Raw genomic sequence first — 12,250 nt, forward strand, 5'->3', positions numbered from 1 at the left:
ATTAGTAAAGTTTGCCTGTTTTCAGGCAGGATAATAAAAAAGTGACAATGCAAACAATTTATCGACCATCTTTATTTACCGACAGAGATCTCTAATAGCAGGGCTAGATTTCACACATTTGTAGAGCACTTCAGTTGTTCCACACAATGAACGACTGTATTTCTTTCAGAGCAATTATGCAGTGGTGCCACTGTGGAAGCTACAGGGCAAGTCAACAGTGGAGGAAAGGATCAGCACAGAACAGAGTGCAGAAACAAACTGAAGCTGGGCTGAGTTTACGATTGTGGAAGGATGTTCGAGTGGAGTGTGTTTAGAGTCAGAGAAGGTCCGAGGGCCTCCAGGACTACAGCCACATCTCAACTGATTCAAGACACTTCCTCTCCGTATCACTCTTTAAAGTAAAAACGAAGGCATTAATTGACTTGAACATGGCTAGTAATCAAAGATGAAATGGGCAGGGAGGAAGAGACATCAGAAGGCGCATAGCACCCCCAAATACACAAGAAGACCAGAACACATGGTATAACTTTCAGCTTTAAATCAATCCATTTGACAGATGCCTCAGGATCAATGTAATTTTAGGAGAGCAATCACCAAAGTGTTCCTCAAAAATGACCTAATGTTCCTCCTTCAGAACACTTCAGTACAAAATAACCTTAATACAGATTAGGCGCCATTTCATCTATGCATTCAAATGTAGGCAGCATCACTCAATCAAAGATCAAGGTGTGTCCTATTTGCACCATGTGAAATAGTCTCCGAAAGAATTTTATGAAAATAGTCAAGATTTACAGGATGAAGATCTTAGAAGAATAGACCTCCTGTATAAAATATAAAACAATACCCCAGTGCTAAAAAGAAAAAAAAAGAAAAAGAAAAAGAAAAAACATAAATCTCAGTGAGTGAAGCTGTAACTTCATCAGAAATACCTGGTGTGGCAGAGCTTATGAGCTTGGGTTGGAGCTCCACAGTGCCTATTTCAAAGTGAGAAAGCAATGGCGCACACCAAGCTAAAGACACTCTTCTTATGCTTACATTTCAAAATGCATATTTTCAAGCAGCAATTACAAAAATTTATCAATGGACAATGCATAACCTCTGAAAAAAATACTGTATGAAAACATCCCTGCTACTTTGTTTCCAAGTACAAAACCTCTACCAATAAGTTGCTCCAGAGTAGCAAGAAGTCCTTTTCTTTTTTTTGTTTTTTTTTGTTAATTTCTGTTTTTTTTGCCATCTTCGTTTTGTTTTTATTGGGTAAAACTCAGTCCTCATGTTGAGTGCCATAGTTAATGACAGTCTTCTCCATCATTTCACCTTGCTGAAGGATCCAGGAACATGCAGGCCTCGTAGTGGAGGTGCTTTAAGAGGCTCCTGTAGGCCTGAGGGGCAGCAGCCGCAGTTTAAGCCAGGGCTGGGAAGGCCTCTGGGTCGTCCACGTTGGGCACGGACACAGATGACTGCAAGGGAAAAGGAAACAGGTTGTGGGAGTTAGATATTTTAAGATTCAAACAGTGTAAAATTACTCAAGTCAACTTCATGGGTAACACTCATTCTTAGTGCTACAATGAGTCATTTAGGCAGTGCGATAGGGGAATTCACAGAACAACAAAAAAAACTACTTTTCGACGCAGATTGCTGGGTGCCATTGACATGACACCTAAGCTTCCTATAGGATAGGATATGTACCTTTTCAGGCCTTGGTGCACGGACCGGCCTCGGGGGTTCAGCACCGTCCCGTCCATCTCTGCCCTCCCTGCCTCCTCCGGGGGCTCCACGGCCACGGCCGCGACCCCCACCGCGTGGTCCACCGCCACGTCCACGGCCTGGGCGGCCGAGGTCTCCAAAGTTGATCTCCAGCTTGGCTGTAATGTCATTGGCTGGCTTCCGGAAGTGGTGCTCATCATCCAACTGAAGTACAAGAATCAGGGTGAGAAGCAGATTCTAACTTTTTCCATAACGTTCACAACTTCGGTTTATTTTGTCTAAATGTATGATGAGTTCAGATGCTGTGCAACCACAGTGGGGAAATTACCTTAGGTTCTTCAACCTCGGGTTCAATCAATTCGCTTTTCTTATCCTGCAAAGAAATGCAAAACAATACCAAAAATGAACACAACATACTGAGTTTGTACCTACAATAAATTCTAAAAAAAAAATCCCCAATCTTAATTGTTTTGCGTCTTATTGAAAATGCAAAAATTACGCAAAGGGTTTACCACATACAGCTGCGAGCAAAACTATGCGATCAGTGTGCCACTTTTGATTAGAATAGAAGGGTTGCACTGTTGGGGTAGCGGTTTGGTGCTTATTTTGATGTTATTGAATTACATGACGAAATATGCTATTGTTTAGGCAGACACCAAGAAATTACTAAATGGTTAAGTCAAATGTAGTCTATCAAACTAATCGCTGAAATTGAATGACAAAAAAATGGATGTATTGAGAACAAGCAGAGCTATGGTTTGACTCACCTCTGCCTTGGACTTGTGCAGCACAAATCCTTTGTTCCAATCAGCTCCCTCGTTGGCTTTACGGATGTTGAATTCCACCTTGGCGCGCTCCTTGCCCTGTGCAGCCTTCCATTCGTCCAGAGTCATCTCCTTGGGGCCTTCCTCCTTCACTTCTTCAACCTCATTCTCCCTTCAACACACACACAGAAACAGAGTGCCAGTGTTAAGGTTTTAAACAAAACTGGGGCGATTTGTATTTGTGTCCTTGCTGAGGCAAATATGCAACTTGTATTGGGCTATACAAATAAAACTGACTTGACTGATATAATGCAGCCCAAACATATTCAAAGTTATAAATAAGCTACTTAAACAGTTCCAGCAAAAAAGACAAAAGAACTTACTTGTTCTCAGAGTCAGCAGGTGGATGCTCCTCGCCTTCGGGATTCTCTTCAGTTACGTTTGATTGGTCAAGCTCGCTACCGAAGAAAATAAAAATCATGGTCAATGTCAAATTTCCTATTTAACAAGTGTTAAGACCCAGGCAGGTACAACCAGTTCAATAAAAACCTTTAGAACAGTACAACTAATATTTATCATTTAACCCCCAACGGAAGATTTATTACCCAACAAACTGAACATGAGTTATTTTCTTATTCAAATAAAATGACCTAAAACTGAACCAGGACCAATTTGAAATCAATCTGAACCAACAAAATGTAAATAGCTAAACATACCAAGACAACAATGACGCTTGTTCTCTACAAATATATATATATATATATATATATATTTTTTTTTTTTAGCTCCCAGTAAGAAAGTGTGTTTCTCCAACCTCCCCATCATGCAAAGGTTCCTGTATGTTTCATACATAAGAACTTACGTTATGTCATCCTTGACGGTGCCCCAGTTGTGAGATCCACTTCCGCCACGCTTCTCTTCGCCTTTCAGACTACTGAAACAAAATTTGTTTTAGCCAGGATCATATGAGCACACATCTTTAACCTGTGAAATGTTAATGGCTAGATTAGAAATTTAAAAAAGTACTTACGATGTTCGGTCACTGCCACTGTGTCTGTCAAATTCGCGTTTTCCTCTGGAATCAAAGCCATCACTGCGACCCATTCCACGTCCCCTGCCGCCACCGCGGGCCCCTCTGGGACCACCACCACCACGTCCCCTCATTGGCCTATCACCAACGGGTCTAAAGAGAGTGATAAAGGACAAGGTCAAACCCCATTCATCAGCACAGGTTTCTCTGCCTATTGGAGGCTTAGAGCCAAGGCAGGTCACACTAATGCTTTATTTAAATCATTTTAACATTTATCAGTTTATCAGTATACCCATGCATTCAACAGGGGTAAATAAACCATACTTTTTCCTTAAGATATGTTAAATAAAGAGTCTAGAATAATACTTTTAACTTGGACTATGCAAACAGATCTCTGAAGTTCATCTACATTTGGGCATTTTAAAATGTATGGGGGTTTGTTGTAAACTAACAAGTAATCTGACAAGATAAGAGCTGCCTGTGCCTATAGCAGTTAGGAAATAACTAACACTAACATCTTATCAATGAAAGCGCAGCCTTTAAAAGCCTACTCCACCCCTATGGAAGCATTTATTTTGCCTCTTTTGGTTCTAGAAAACACCCTTAAAAAAAAGGAAAAATAGCCGTGGACTAACTTTGCTCCTCTTTTGAATGTATGGTTGTGGTTTGATTAAAATGTATTCTTATTGGAAACTGAACTCACTTCTCCACTGAGAATTCGCCTCCCTCTGGCTTCTCTCCACCGTCACCCGCAGGCCTCTCGAAGCGACGCGGGGGCCGCCTGTCAACAGGCCGCCTGTCTGTGGGGGGGCGGCCCTCTCCCTGGCCGCTCTGGGGTCTGGGGCCATCGCCCTCAGGCTTGCGGCCCATTCTCCTGATGCCAGGACCTAGGATTGACCACAACAGGAGGATTAGAGGACCAGTAGCATCAATACATCAGGACCCACTGCTGAGCCCCAGACACAGAAAGAATAGGAAGTTATTGTTCTCTTTCATTGAAGTAAATGATTCCAATTAAAGAATAGCCTAGTGGGATCCATTTATGAAAAACGGTGCAACTTCTGTCCACAGTGTAACGATTTTGTGGAAGATACTAAAGACTGTGGTGAGACATTTTACATTGTAAAAAGTGAGTTTTCAACATGATCCCTCATTATCTGTTTGAAATGTGTGCCGATAAGCTAAACTACCCACTCTGGTGGGACTGGAATTAACACAGACATAGTATTTAGCCCTCCATGGCACATGGCTGACTGGCCCGATGTGACACAACAAGTCCCACCCCTTGCCTGGATCACCAGATACCAAAATAGACACTGTCCAAGACACAGTAGCAGCTGGTTGCACCATAGTCAGAGCACCTGTCTCATCTTCTCTCATGCAAATGTTTAAGAGCCTACTTGGCAGACTCTCGATGATAATTTCCAACTAACTGCATGTGAGCAGGTATACATCTCAGTTAATTCTATTACTAATATTATATGGATGCTAAATATCACATAATCTACATAGACAGGTATAACAGAAATGGAAAGGTAATTGCCCTGAGGCAGGTCGATCACACGCACTCAGCATGTATTGTGCGCCAATAGGAAGTTGCAGTTTGGAGGCTGTGGTTTAACACGCCCCAAACTAGAACCACGAGGTCCATCACCATGAGCAATGCTGATCTGTGTCTGACAAATCCAGCTGTACGCTGCCATGATAAAATTGTTGTATATTCACCACACGTCTTCAACATATTGTATTTGCAGAGTACGAACACAATCAACTCTGTGGTTTCATTTCAACGCGTTTATATAAGCTCGTAGACAATTACCTCTTTTCGGTCAATCGTGGTTAAAGACGGCAGGTGAATGTAGTGAACATTAATAATGACAACACAAGTAATATTTGAAAATCATTGAGCCACTTTCTGCAGGCTGTCTGGTTCTGCCTGTTCAACAAGGCCAATGGGGGGAAGGGGAGACAAGCCATAACAAGTTGGCCTGCAAACTGTCACCAAATTGCGTAGGCCTCACTCAACCCATAGAACTACACGTTTGTATAGATTCCCTGGTTCCAGAAAATGACAGCACACAGGGGCACAAACGCAACCACGCGGACCTCATGTCACGGGGGCTTAGGAACCGTTGCTAGCTAATAAGCAAGCAACTTAGCCTGCTAGCCTAAAGCCTTTTAGTTGCAGCCTGACTTAGAGCAAAAACGCATACAAAATATCTTACCATCTTTCTTAAGGGTGATGGGGGCCTGGCTCTCCTCTTTTTTATCAGCCAATGGGACCTTTCTGTCTTTTTGAGACTCTTTTTTCGACAGCTTGGCCGCCTGGGCTGCAGTCTTGGCGGCACCAGGGACAGGAGCCTCCTTCTTCTTCTCTTCGGCTTGCTTTAACAGCTCAAACGGATCCGACTCGTCATCAAATAACTGGTCGAACCGATTGGCTATGGCACAGCCAAAACCTTCTTGCATTTGTCCGGGCATGATGGCGCCCCTTCAGCAGGATTTTCCTCCGATTCTACGAGGATTGGTGCGAACACTTCGCTAGATGAAGCCACAAGATGGCTGGGAAAAGGACCTTCTTCTCTTCCGGCGCGGTAGACATCCGGGACCTCAGCATCGGCGCGGTAGGGACATGTAGTTTTTTTGGAAATGGGTGGCAAATCCCTTAGTTGCTCAATAGACTAACGCGAAACTACACTACCCACAATGCAAGTCCCTCTCCAGTGTTGCTAGCCACTTGATAGCCAAGCATGGGTGCCCTCCTCGCGCACATTCTGTTCTCTTGTTTTTGACACAGTAGAACCTCCTCGGGTTGTTAAGCTGTTCTTCATAACACTTTCGCTTTCCAAATAAAAAGGCCTCAATAGCTCTGTCACCAGTGTTTTATTCTCCCATAATACCTACGCTAACATCAGTGGAGACAGCAGGTGCATCTCTTTGTAGTTAATGTTTCATCTAGAATGGAAACAATGGTAGGTCGTCATCATCATCATGTAGCCTAGTAATTTATTGAAGTAAGCCTGTGAAAAACTGCATGGACAAACTGAACTGTCCTGTGAAGAGGACTCAGAAGAAATATTCATGCTACACTGAACCCAAGGCCCTGTTTGAAATGTACATCTGCCACTACATGTATCAAACCTGATCCATAGCTATTGTGTTTCTGTAGGCTACACAACAATGTTATTTTTATGCTTTTCATTTAGTTTTGTATTGTTTTTGATATGTCTGAAATAAAATAAAAAATTCAAATTCAAACAGTGCATATGTTGACTTTAGAAAGGAAGGCCAAAGGCTCAAACGTGTAGGCCTATTTTAAAGATGTCTCTCAATCCCCAGTCACAATTACTCCTCTTAATGCTATAACATGGTACGATAGGCCTATTGGCTACTGTACTCAGCACAACTCGACACATCAGAGTTTGTTTGTGGATTCACACATTTGTTATAGAATTGTGTATGTTTTGTCTGGGTTTGACATTTACCAGTAAGGAAGGAGGTTGAGTGTTGACCCTAATGTGTCTCTTTATGCATTCATCAGTCCATTTGTTTACTAGCAATATATCAAGCTATTTGTATCTGATCTGATTCTGGGATCTCCACGTTAAATGGTTAGGCCTATGTAGACAAACATGATCAATTACATTCAGGCACTATTGGAAAATTCTAGCACATGCACTTTTAAATAAATAAAATAAAAGTCTCACGGCAATCCTGTTTCATCTGTAAATAACCTGCAAGTAGGCTATTGTGCAGAACATATACTTGTTGTAACTTTGTTAGTTTAAATATTATACCCCCACCCCCTTTTAATTTGAACATTTGATAGTGTTAGACTATTTTATTTTGATTTTATTAGGATTCCCTAGCTGATGCAGAAACATCAGCTACTCTTCCTGGGGTCCACACAAAACATATACAAGGAAGAAAAACATATAAAATATATACAAAGAATAACAATCACAAAGCATATAGGAACGAAACCATCAATACACAAAAAAAACAACAAACAACATTTAAAATTTTAAAAATAGCAGCTCTCTAATGCGGACAGCAATTAGGTGTTGTTTCACATGTTTTTTTAACCCATTTGTATTCTGATTTTTAGAGATATGCCCTGGGAGGGAGTTTCATTCAACCATAGCTCTATACAGCACTGTACGTTGTTTTGAATTTGTTTTGGCTTGTGGAATAGTGTAGTTTCCACTGGTGGCATGTCTAGTGGGGTATGTGTGTGCATTAGAGCTGAGTGTGAGTGGCCTATACAAACTATCAGGGGTTTTCAGTACATTAATATTTTTCACAAATGAGAGAAGGGATGCTTTTAACCTCTCATCTACTTTTAGCCTGAGGAGTTGGTCATGCATGACGTTTATATTAGCTCTCATGGTGCACTGAAGGGCAAGGCGAGCTGCTGTTCTTAGCCCGTTGTAGCTTGCCTAGATTTGTTTTTGTGGTACCTGACCAGACCACCGGGCAGTAATCTAAGTGTGATAACACTAAGGTTTGCAGGACCTGTTTGGTCAGATGTGGTGTAAAAAAAGAAGAGCATCTCTTGACAACAGATATGTTTGTCCCCATTTTTTGCACCAATAAATCTATATGTCTTGACCATGTCAGGGACAAACAGTCAAACTCCCTGTGTCTCCCTCTGTTTGCATGCCAGCAAAAACACACACTTCACAGAGTGATCATTACTTGCTCTTGCAGTACGTGTCATGTCTGATCCCTGCCCCTCATGTTAATGAAGACACTCGCACACCCATTACCCTGTCAAAACTCATCACTGTGTGTGTCTGCGTCTGTGATTGTTGCTGAAGTGACTGAGTGAGGGAGAGGGAAAGGAGAGAGAGAGTGAGATAAAAAAAGGAGAAGTGAGAGCCAATTTAATTTCGTACTTAATCTCCCCCCCATTCGCAGCAAGGGGACAAAAAAATTACAAAAATGTTACTCACAACTTTGCCATTGTAGCCTTCTTCATTTGCAGAGCACTGTTATCATGAGCATAGATAGGCCCCGCAGATGAGTATTATGATTTTCATAGAGCCCTCCCGTAGAGAAGGCACGGAGCACAACCAGGCCAGTCTCAAGGACGGATATTAGATTAATATTTTATATGAAGGGCCTCCTCCATAACAGCACACACCCTGTAATCATCCAATATGCACCTTGTGTTGTGTTTTGAACATATAGTCAATGGACAATTTTAATCTGAATACAAATTGAATCTATTTGCAGTGAAAAGAACATCAGTATTTTAGAGCTGTTCTCCAGGCAGAAAGATTGATCATTCTGCACAACATCCTGCTTTGGAAAGCTGTCACAACCAATTTCCCATCCTGACTGTATGAGGACACCTGCTGGACATCTGGAGACATTGTTTCCATTTCTAACCAGCTTCATTAGCAAATTCAGTTCATGAAACGTAATAAGGTTCAGGATTCATTCACTACTCATCTGGTCGTGAGATGAGTCAGATGTGAGAGTCTGCTGCATCTGATCCGTATTCGAAACAAACATTTCACACAAGACAAATGCACTTTTTTCAAGTTTTTTTTTATTGTCACTTTCATCTTCTTTAGTTCTTTCATCTTCTTTAGTTGTTCATCATAACCTGAAAACAGAAACATTCAGTCATTAGCCAAATAGCAAACACAAGGAAACAGCATTTACTGTAAACTGACTGGAGGCTCTCTTTTTGTGTCTCCCTTACCTCATCGATCCAGTCATTGAAGGCGGAGACTCGGGTGAAAACAGTAGGTTTTTTCTCATAGTTGCAGCCAAGACCAGAGACGAAGCTGGCAATGCCATGGACCTCCCAGGCCCCCTCGGTGTTCTTACAGTTCAGAGGGCCACCGGAGTCTCCCTGGGCACACAGAGAGAGAGAGAGAGAGAGAGAGAGAGAGAGAGAGAGAGAGAGAGAGAGAGAGAGAGAGAGAGAGAGAGAGAGAGAGAGAGAGAGAGAGAGAGAGAGAGAGAGAGAGAGAGAGAGAGAGAGAGAGAGAGAGAGAGAGAGAGAGAGAGAGAGGAGGGCTTATGTTGTATTCCTTTGGTGGATGTGCTGGTAGACTGGCAAGGCACTGCAGCTACCAGAATCCCAACCAGGACCATTGAGACTTAAAAACATTTTCCATTTTCCTTGGCAGCTAGACAGCAATTGAATGTTCCCCCTCCGACTACTTTGACATTTTAACACACTCATGCATTCAATTTAAAATCTACCTCACCTGCAAAATTAAAGGTGCACTATGCAGTTTCAGGGGAGGGGACTTTGTTTACATTTGCAGAACCTGCAGTTAGTTTACAAAACATATCGACTCTACATGTCATTCTTAACATTGAATAATTCCTTATCATAATCATCATAATCAAAACTAAATTATTTTGAAGCACCTAGAACCAAGTAGAAAATAGTTTTGTGAACAAAACTGTGAGCCCTGCTGTAAATAACAGTGAAACGGTTACTCTGAAGGTTGATTCGTAACTCAATCAAATAATTAATGAAACGTAAATTTGAATAATTCTCTTCCTCTTAATGAACACGGCAAGTACAGACTTACGTTGCATCCACCCACGATTCCATCCCCACCGGCACACACCATGTTGGGCCTGACATGAACACCCCACCAGTCATTCTGGCGGCAGGTGGCATGGTCAGCCACAGGCATCAAGGCCTGCTGAAGCTTATCAGCTGTGGGCCCTCCGGCTAAAAACACAGAGGCAGAGTCTATTAACATCATCCACATACACTGGTCGTCTGTCAAATCTGCTTTACAGAATTTCCCAGGGCGGCAAATTCACAGTCCCGACCTAAATTTTCAATCTAGGAGTAATCCTGCCCTGAAAAAGTTTCAGCTAAAATCTCATGCATGCCATTTCCATCCCAACTTGGGGGGTTGGGATGGACACATAAACAGTGACTTACTGGACACCCTGCCCCACCCGGTGATGTAGCAGGGGTAGAGGTTGGACAGCACAGTTTCAAATGGAGGGATACATGCCAACTGCACATGGTCACTCACAGTCACAGACTCTGACAGCTTGATCATGGCAATATCGTTTCTGCAACACAGACAGAAAGAGAGAGACAAAAAGACTTAGGGGGGTGGGGGGGGGGGGGGGGGAATGGTCTGACAAGCGATTTAAATCTTCCTCTGGAGCCAGACAGGAGAGAGAAACTAGATAAGATAATAAAATAGAGAAAGAGAGTCTGTATTTTTGCATGAATCCCCATTGTCCTTATGCCTGTACATACAAACAAATCAACTCAATGGCTAATCTTATTTCTCTAATTTCCCATTGTATAAAAAAATCCAGCTTCCTATTTGAGGGTGAAAGATACGTTGAAAATTACAAGGTGTAAGAAGATGGAGAACCTTTGTCTGAGGTTTATGCTGGACTGAAGTAAAAACATGGAATTTGAGCCTTGAATCACTTTTATCCCCCCGACACAGAACAGAAGAGGTTATGATGTGCTCTGACTGCTCTATGTGCTGTGTGCTGGTGGTGCTTGTCTCACCCGAAGGACGTGAAGTAGGGGTTCCATCTCTCATGGACAATAATCTTCTCAGGCAGGATGGCCTTGGAGCCAGCCTCTACCTCCACCAGGTTGTGTTTTCCCACAAACACCCTGTAGTTGAGCTTGGTGCTGGGGGAGAGACATCAGACTGTTGAGGTCCATTCTAAACCAGAAACAATATCTGCACAGCTGATTTGATGATTTAATGAGCTTAATTTTGAAGGAGATTTCAATTGGGTGGTGGCCCAGTGACTTTAAGGTCCAGAATTAGGCATGCGTGGGCATTAGCGGTTATGTTTATCATGTGTTTGCATGCTTGTGTTACTCTACTCTTACTCGATGCAGTGTGCAGCAGTCATGACCCAGTTGGCAGCGATCAGAGATCCCCCACAAGTGTGCCTCCATTTTCCGGACCTCTCATACTGCAGAGTGATCTGGAGACAAACAAGGACAACATGGAGGAAACACTCAGAAGTATAGGTTGTGGATGTGCAGATGGATGGCACAGTTTGCTGGTGTAAATTCAAAAGCAACCATTTAATTACAGAGGTTTAGACAACCATTGGGTATGGAGTCTAATAAGCAGATGCTGGACCCACAAGGTTTGCCAGCAAATATAAAAACAACGACAGATGTGTTCTTATTAGCATACCTGCCAGGGCCAGCTGTGAGGCTTGGCATCTTCTCCATTGACCACACGGGAAGTCAAGGGTTCAATGGATGGGGTGCCACACCCAAGGGCTGGATGAGGAGGAGATAGAGACCAGTGAGATGGACATGCAATTTGACTCAGGCACAAACTGCCATTTTTTTCCTTTCAATAAATAATTGCACTGTGCTAACTCCATGCGTGCTAATATGCAGGTAATGCACACACTTACCCAAACCATAAACAATAACAAACAGAATTAGAGAATGCCAGATGTTCTTACCGCTAGCAATTAGCACTGAGGCCAGCACAATGGGGATCATGTTGATTGATGCTTCTGCTGAGGGACAGCGGGACACACACTCTCTTTTATACTTTCCACCACAGATCAAACCCCTTCTGACTGCGGTTACGCACACTCCTATTGGTTTGTCATGGCATCAAGGGATGAAGATGGACCAATGGCAATGAGGGTCCGTGCAACTGGGTGGTTGACGAATCACACAGGTGTGTTCTTAGGGACATTTCCCATAACCTTCAGGTAGAGCTACACTCTGTAACCATGCATAGAATATGCCTGT

At 42.7% G+C, this 12,250-nt stretch overlaps 2 protein-coding genes across 5 annotated transcripts; both read right to left on the reverse strand.

Annotated features, from left to right (window-relative positions):
- Positions 1 to 52: 52 nt before the first annotated feature.
- Positions 53 to 6,087, reverse strand: serbp1a (SERPINE1 mRNA binding protein 1a). Of its 4 annotated transcripts, none has more exons than XM_080032107.1 (9): positions 5,727 to 6,087; positions 4,205 to 4,388; positions 3,502 to 3,654; positions 3,334 to 3,402; positions 2,855 to 2,929; positions 2,475 to 2,646; positions 2,036 to 2,080; positions 1,690 to 1,911; positions 53 to 1,460 (listed from the first exon to the last, which is right to left on the reverse strand). In XM_080032107.1, the coding sequence occupies exons 1-9, from the start codon at positions 5,980 to 5,982 to the stop codon at positions 1,404 to 1,406; spliced, it is 1,233 nt and encodes a 410-aa protein (XP_079888233.1). In that variant the 5' UTR covers positions 5,983 to 6,087; the 3' UTR covers positions 53 to 1,403. The 4 variants fall into 4 exon arrangements, with proteins under 4 accessions (XP_079888233.1, XP_079888234.1, XP_079888231.1 ...); XM_080032108.1 differs by having other exon boundaries at positions 2,475 to 2,643; positions 5,727 to 6,086; XM_080032105.1 differs by having other exon boundaries at positions 3,334 to 3,405; positions 5,727 to 6,086.
- Positions 6,088 to 9,097: 3,010 nt separating this feature from the next.
- LOC307254443 (chymotrypsin-like elastase family member 2A) lies at positions 9,098 to 11,992 on the reverse strand (the record flags this gene model as incomplete). The annotated part of the gene is made up of 8 exons (XM_080032835.1): positions 9,098 to 9,115; positions 9,215 to 9,367; positions 10,062 to 10,207; positions 10,427 to 10,563; positions 11,021 to 11,149; positions 11,357 to 11,454; positions 11,673 to 11,761; positions 11,953 to 11,992. The coding sequence occupies 8 exons, from the start codon at positions 11,990 to 11,992 to the stop codon at positions 9,098 to 9,100; spliced, it is 810 nt and encodes a 269-aa protein (XP_079888961.1).
- Between the last annotated feature and the right edge of the window lie 258 nt (positions 11,993 to 12,250).

This window comes from Ammodytes marinus, assembly GCF_949987685.1.
Source record: "Ammodytes marinus genome assembly, chromosome: 8".
Classification (NCBI taxonomy): domain Eukaryota; kingdom Metazoa; phylum Chordata; class Actinopteri; order Uranoscopiformes; family Ammodytidae; genus Ammodytes; species Ammodytes marinus.

Bases quoted from the DNA above. Each gene is read 5' to 3' on its own strand.
- serbp1a (XM_080032105.1), bottom strand. From the start codon at position 5,982: ATGCCCGGACAAATGCAAGAAGGTTTTGGCTGTGCCATAGCCAATCGG. The intron at 4,389-5,726 runs GTAAGATATTTT...GGTCAATCCTAG, and splicing joins CATCACCCTTAAGAAAGATG to GTCCTGGCATCAGGAGAATG. The intron at 1,461-1,689 runs GTACATATCCTA...TTTCCCTTGCAG, and splicing joins GTGCACCAAGGCCTGAAAAG to TCATCTGTGTCCGTGCCCAA.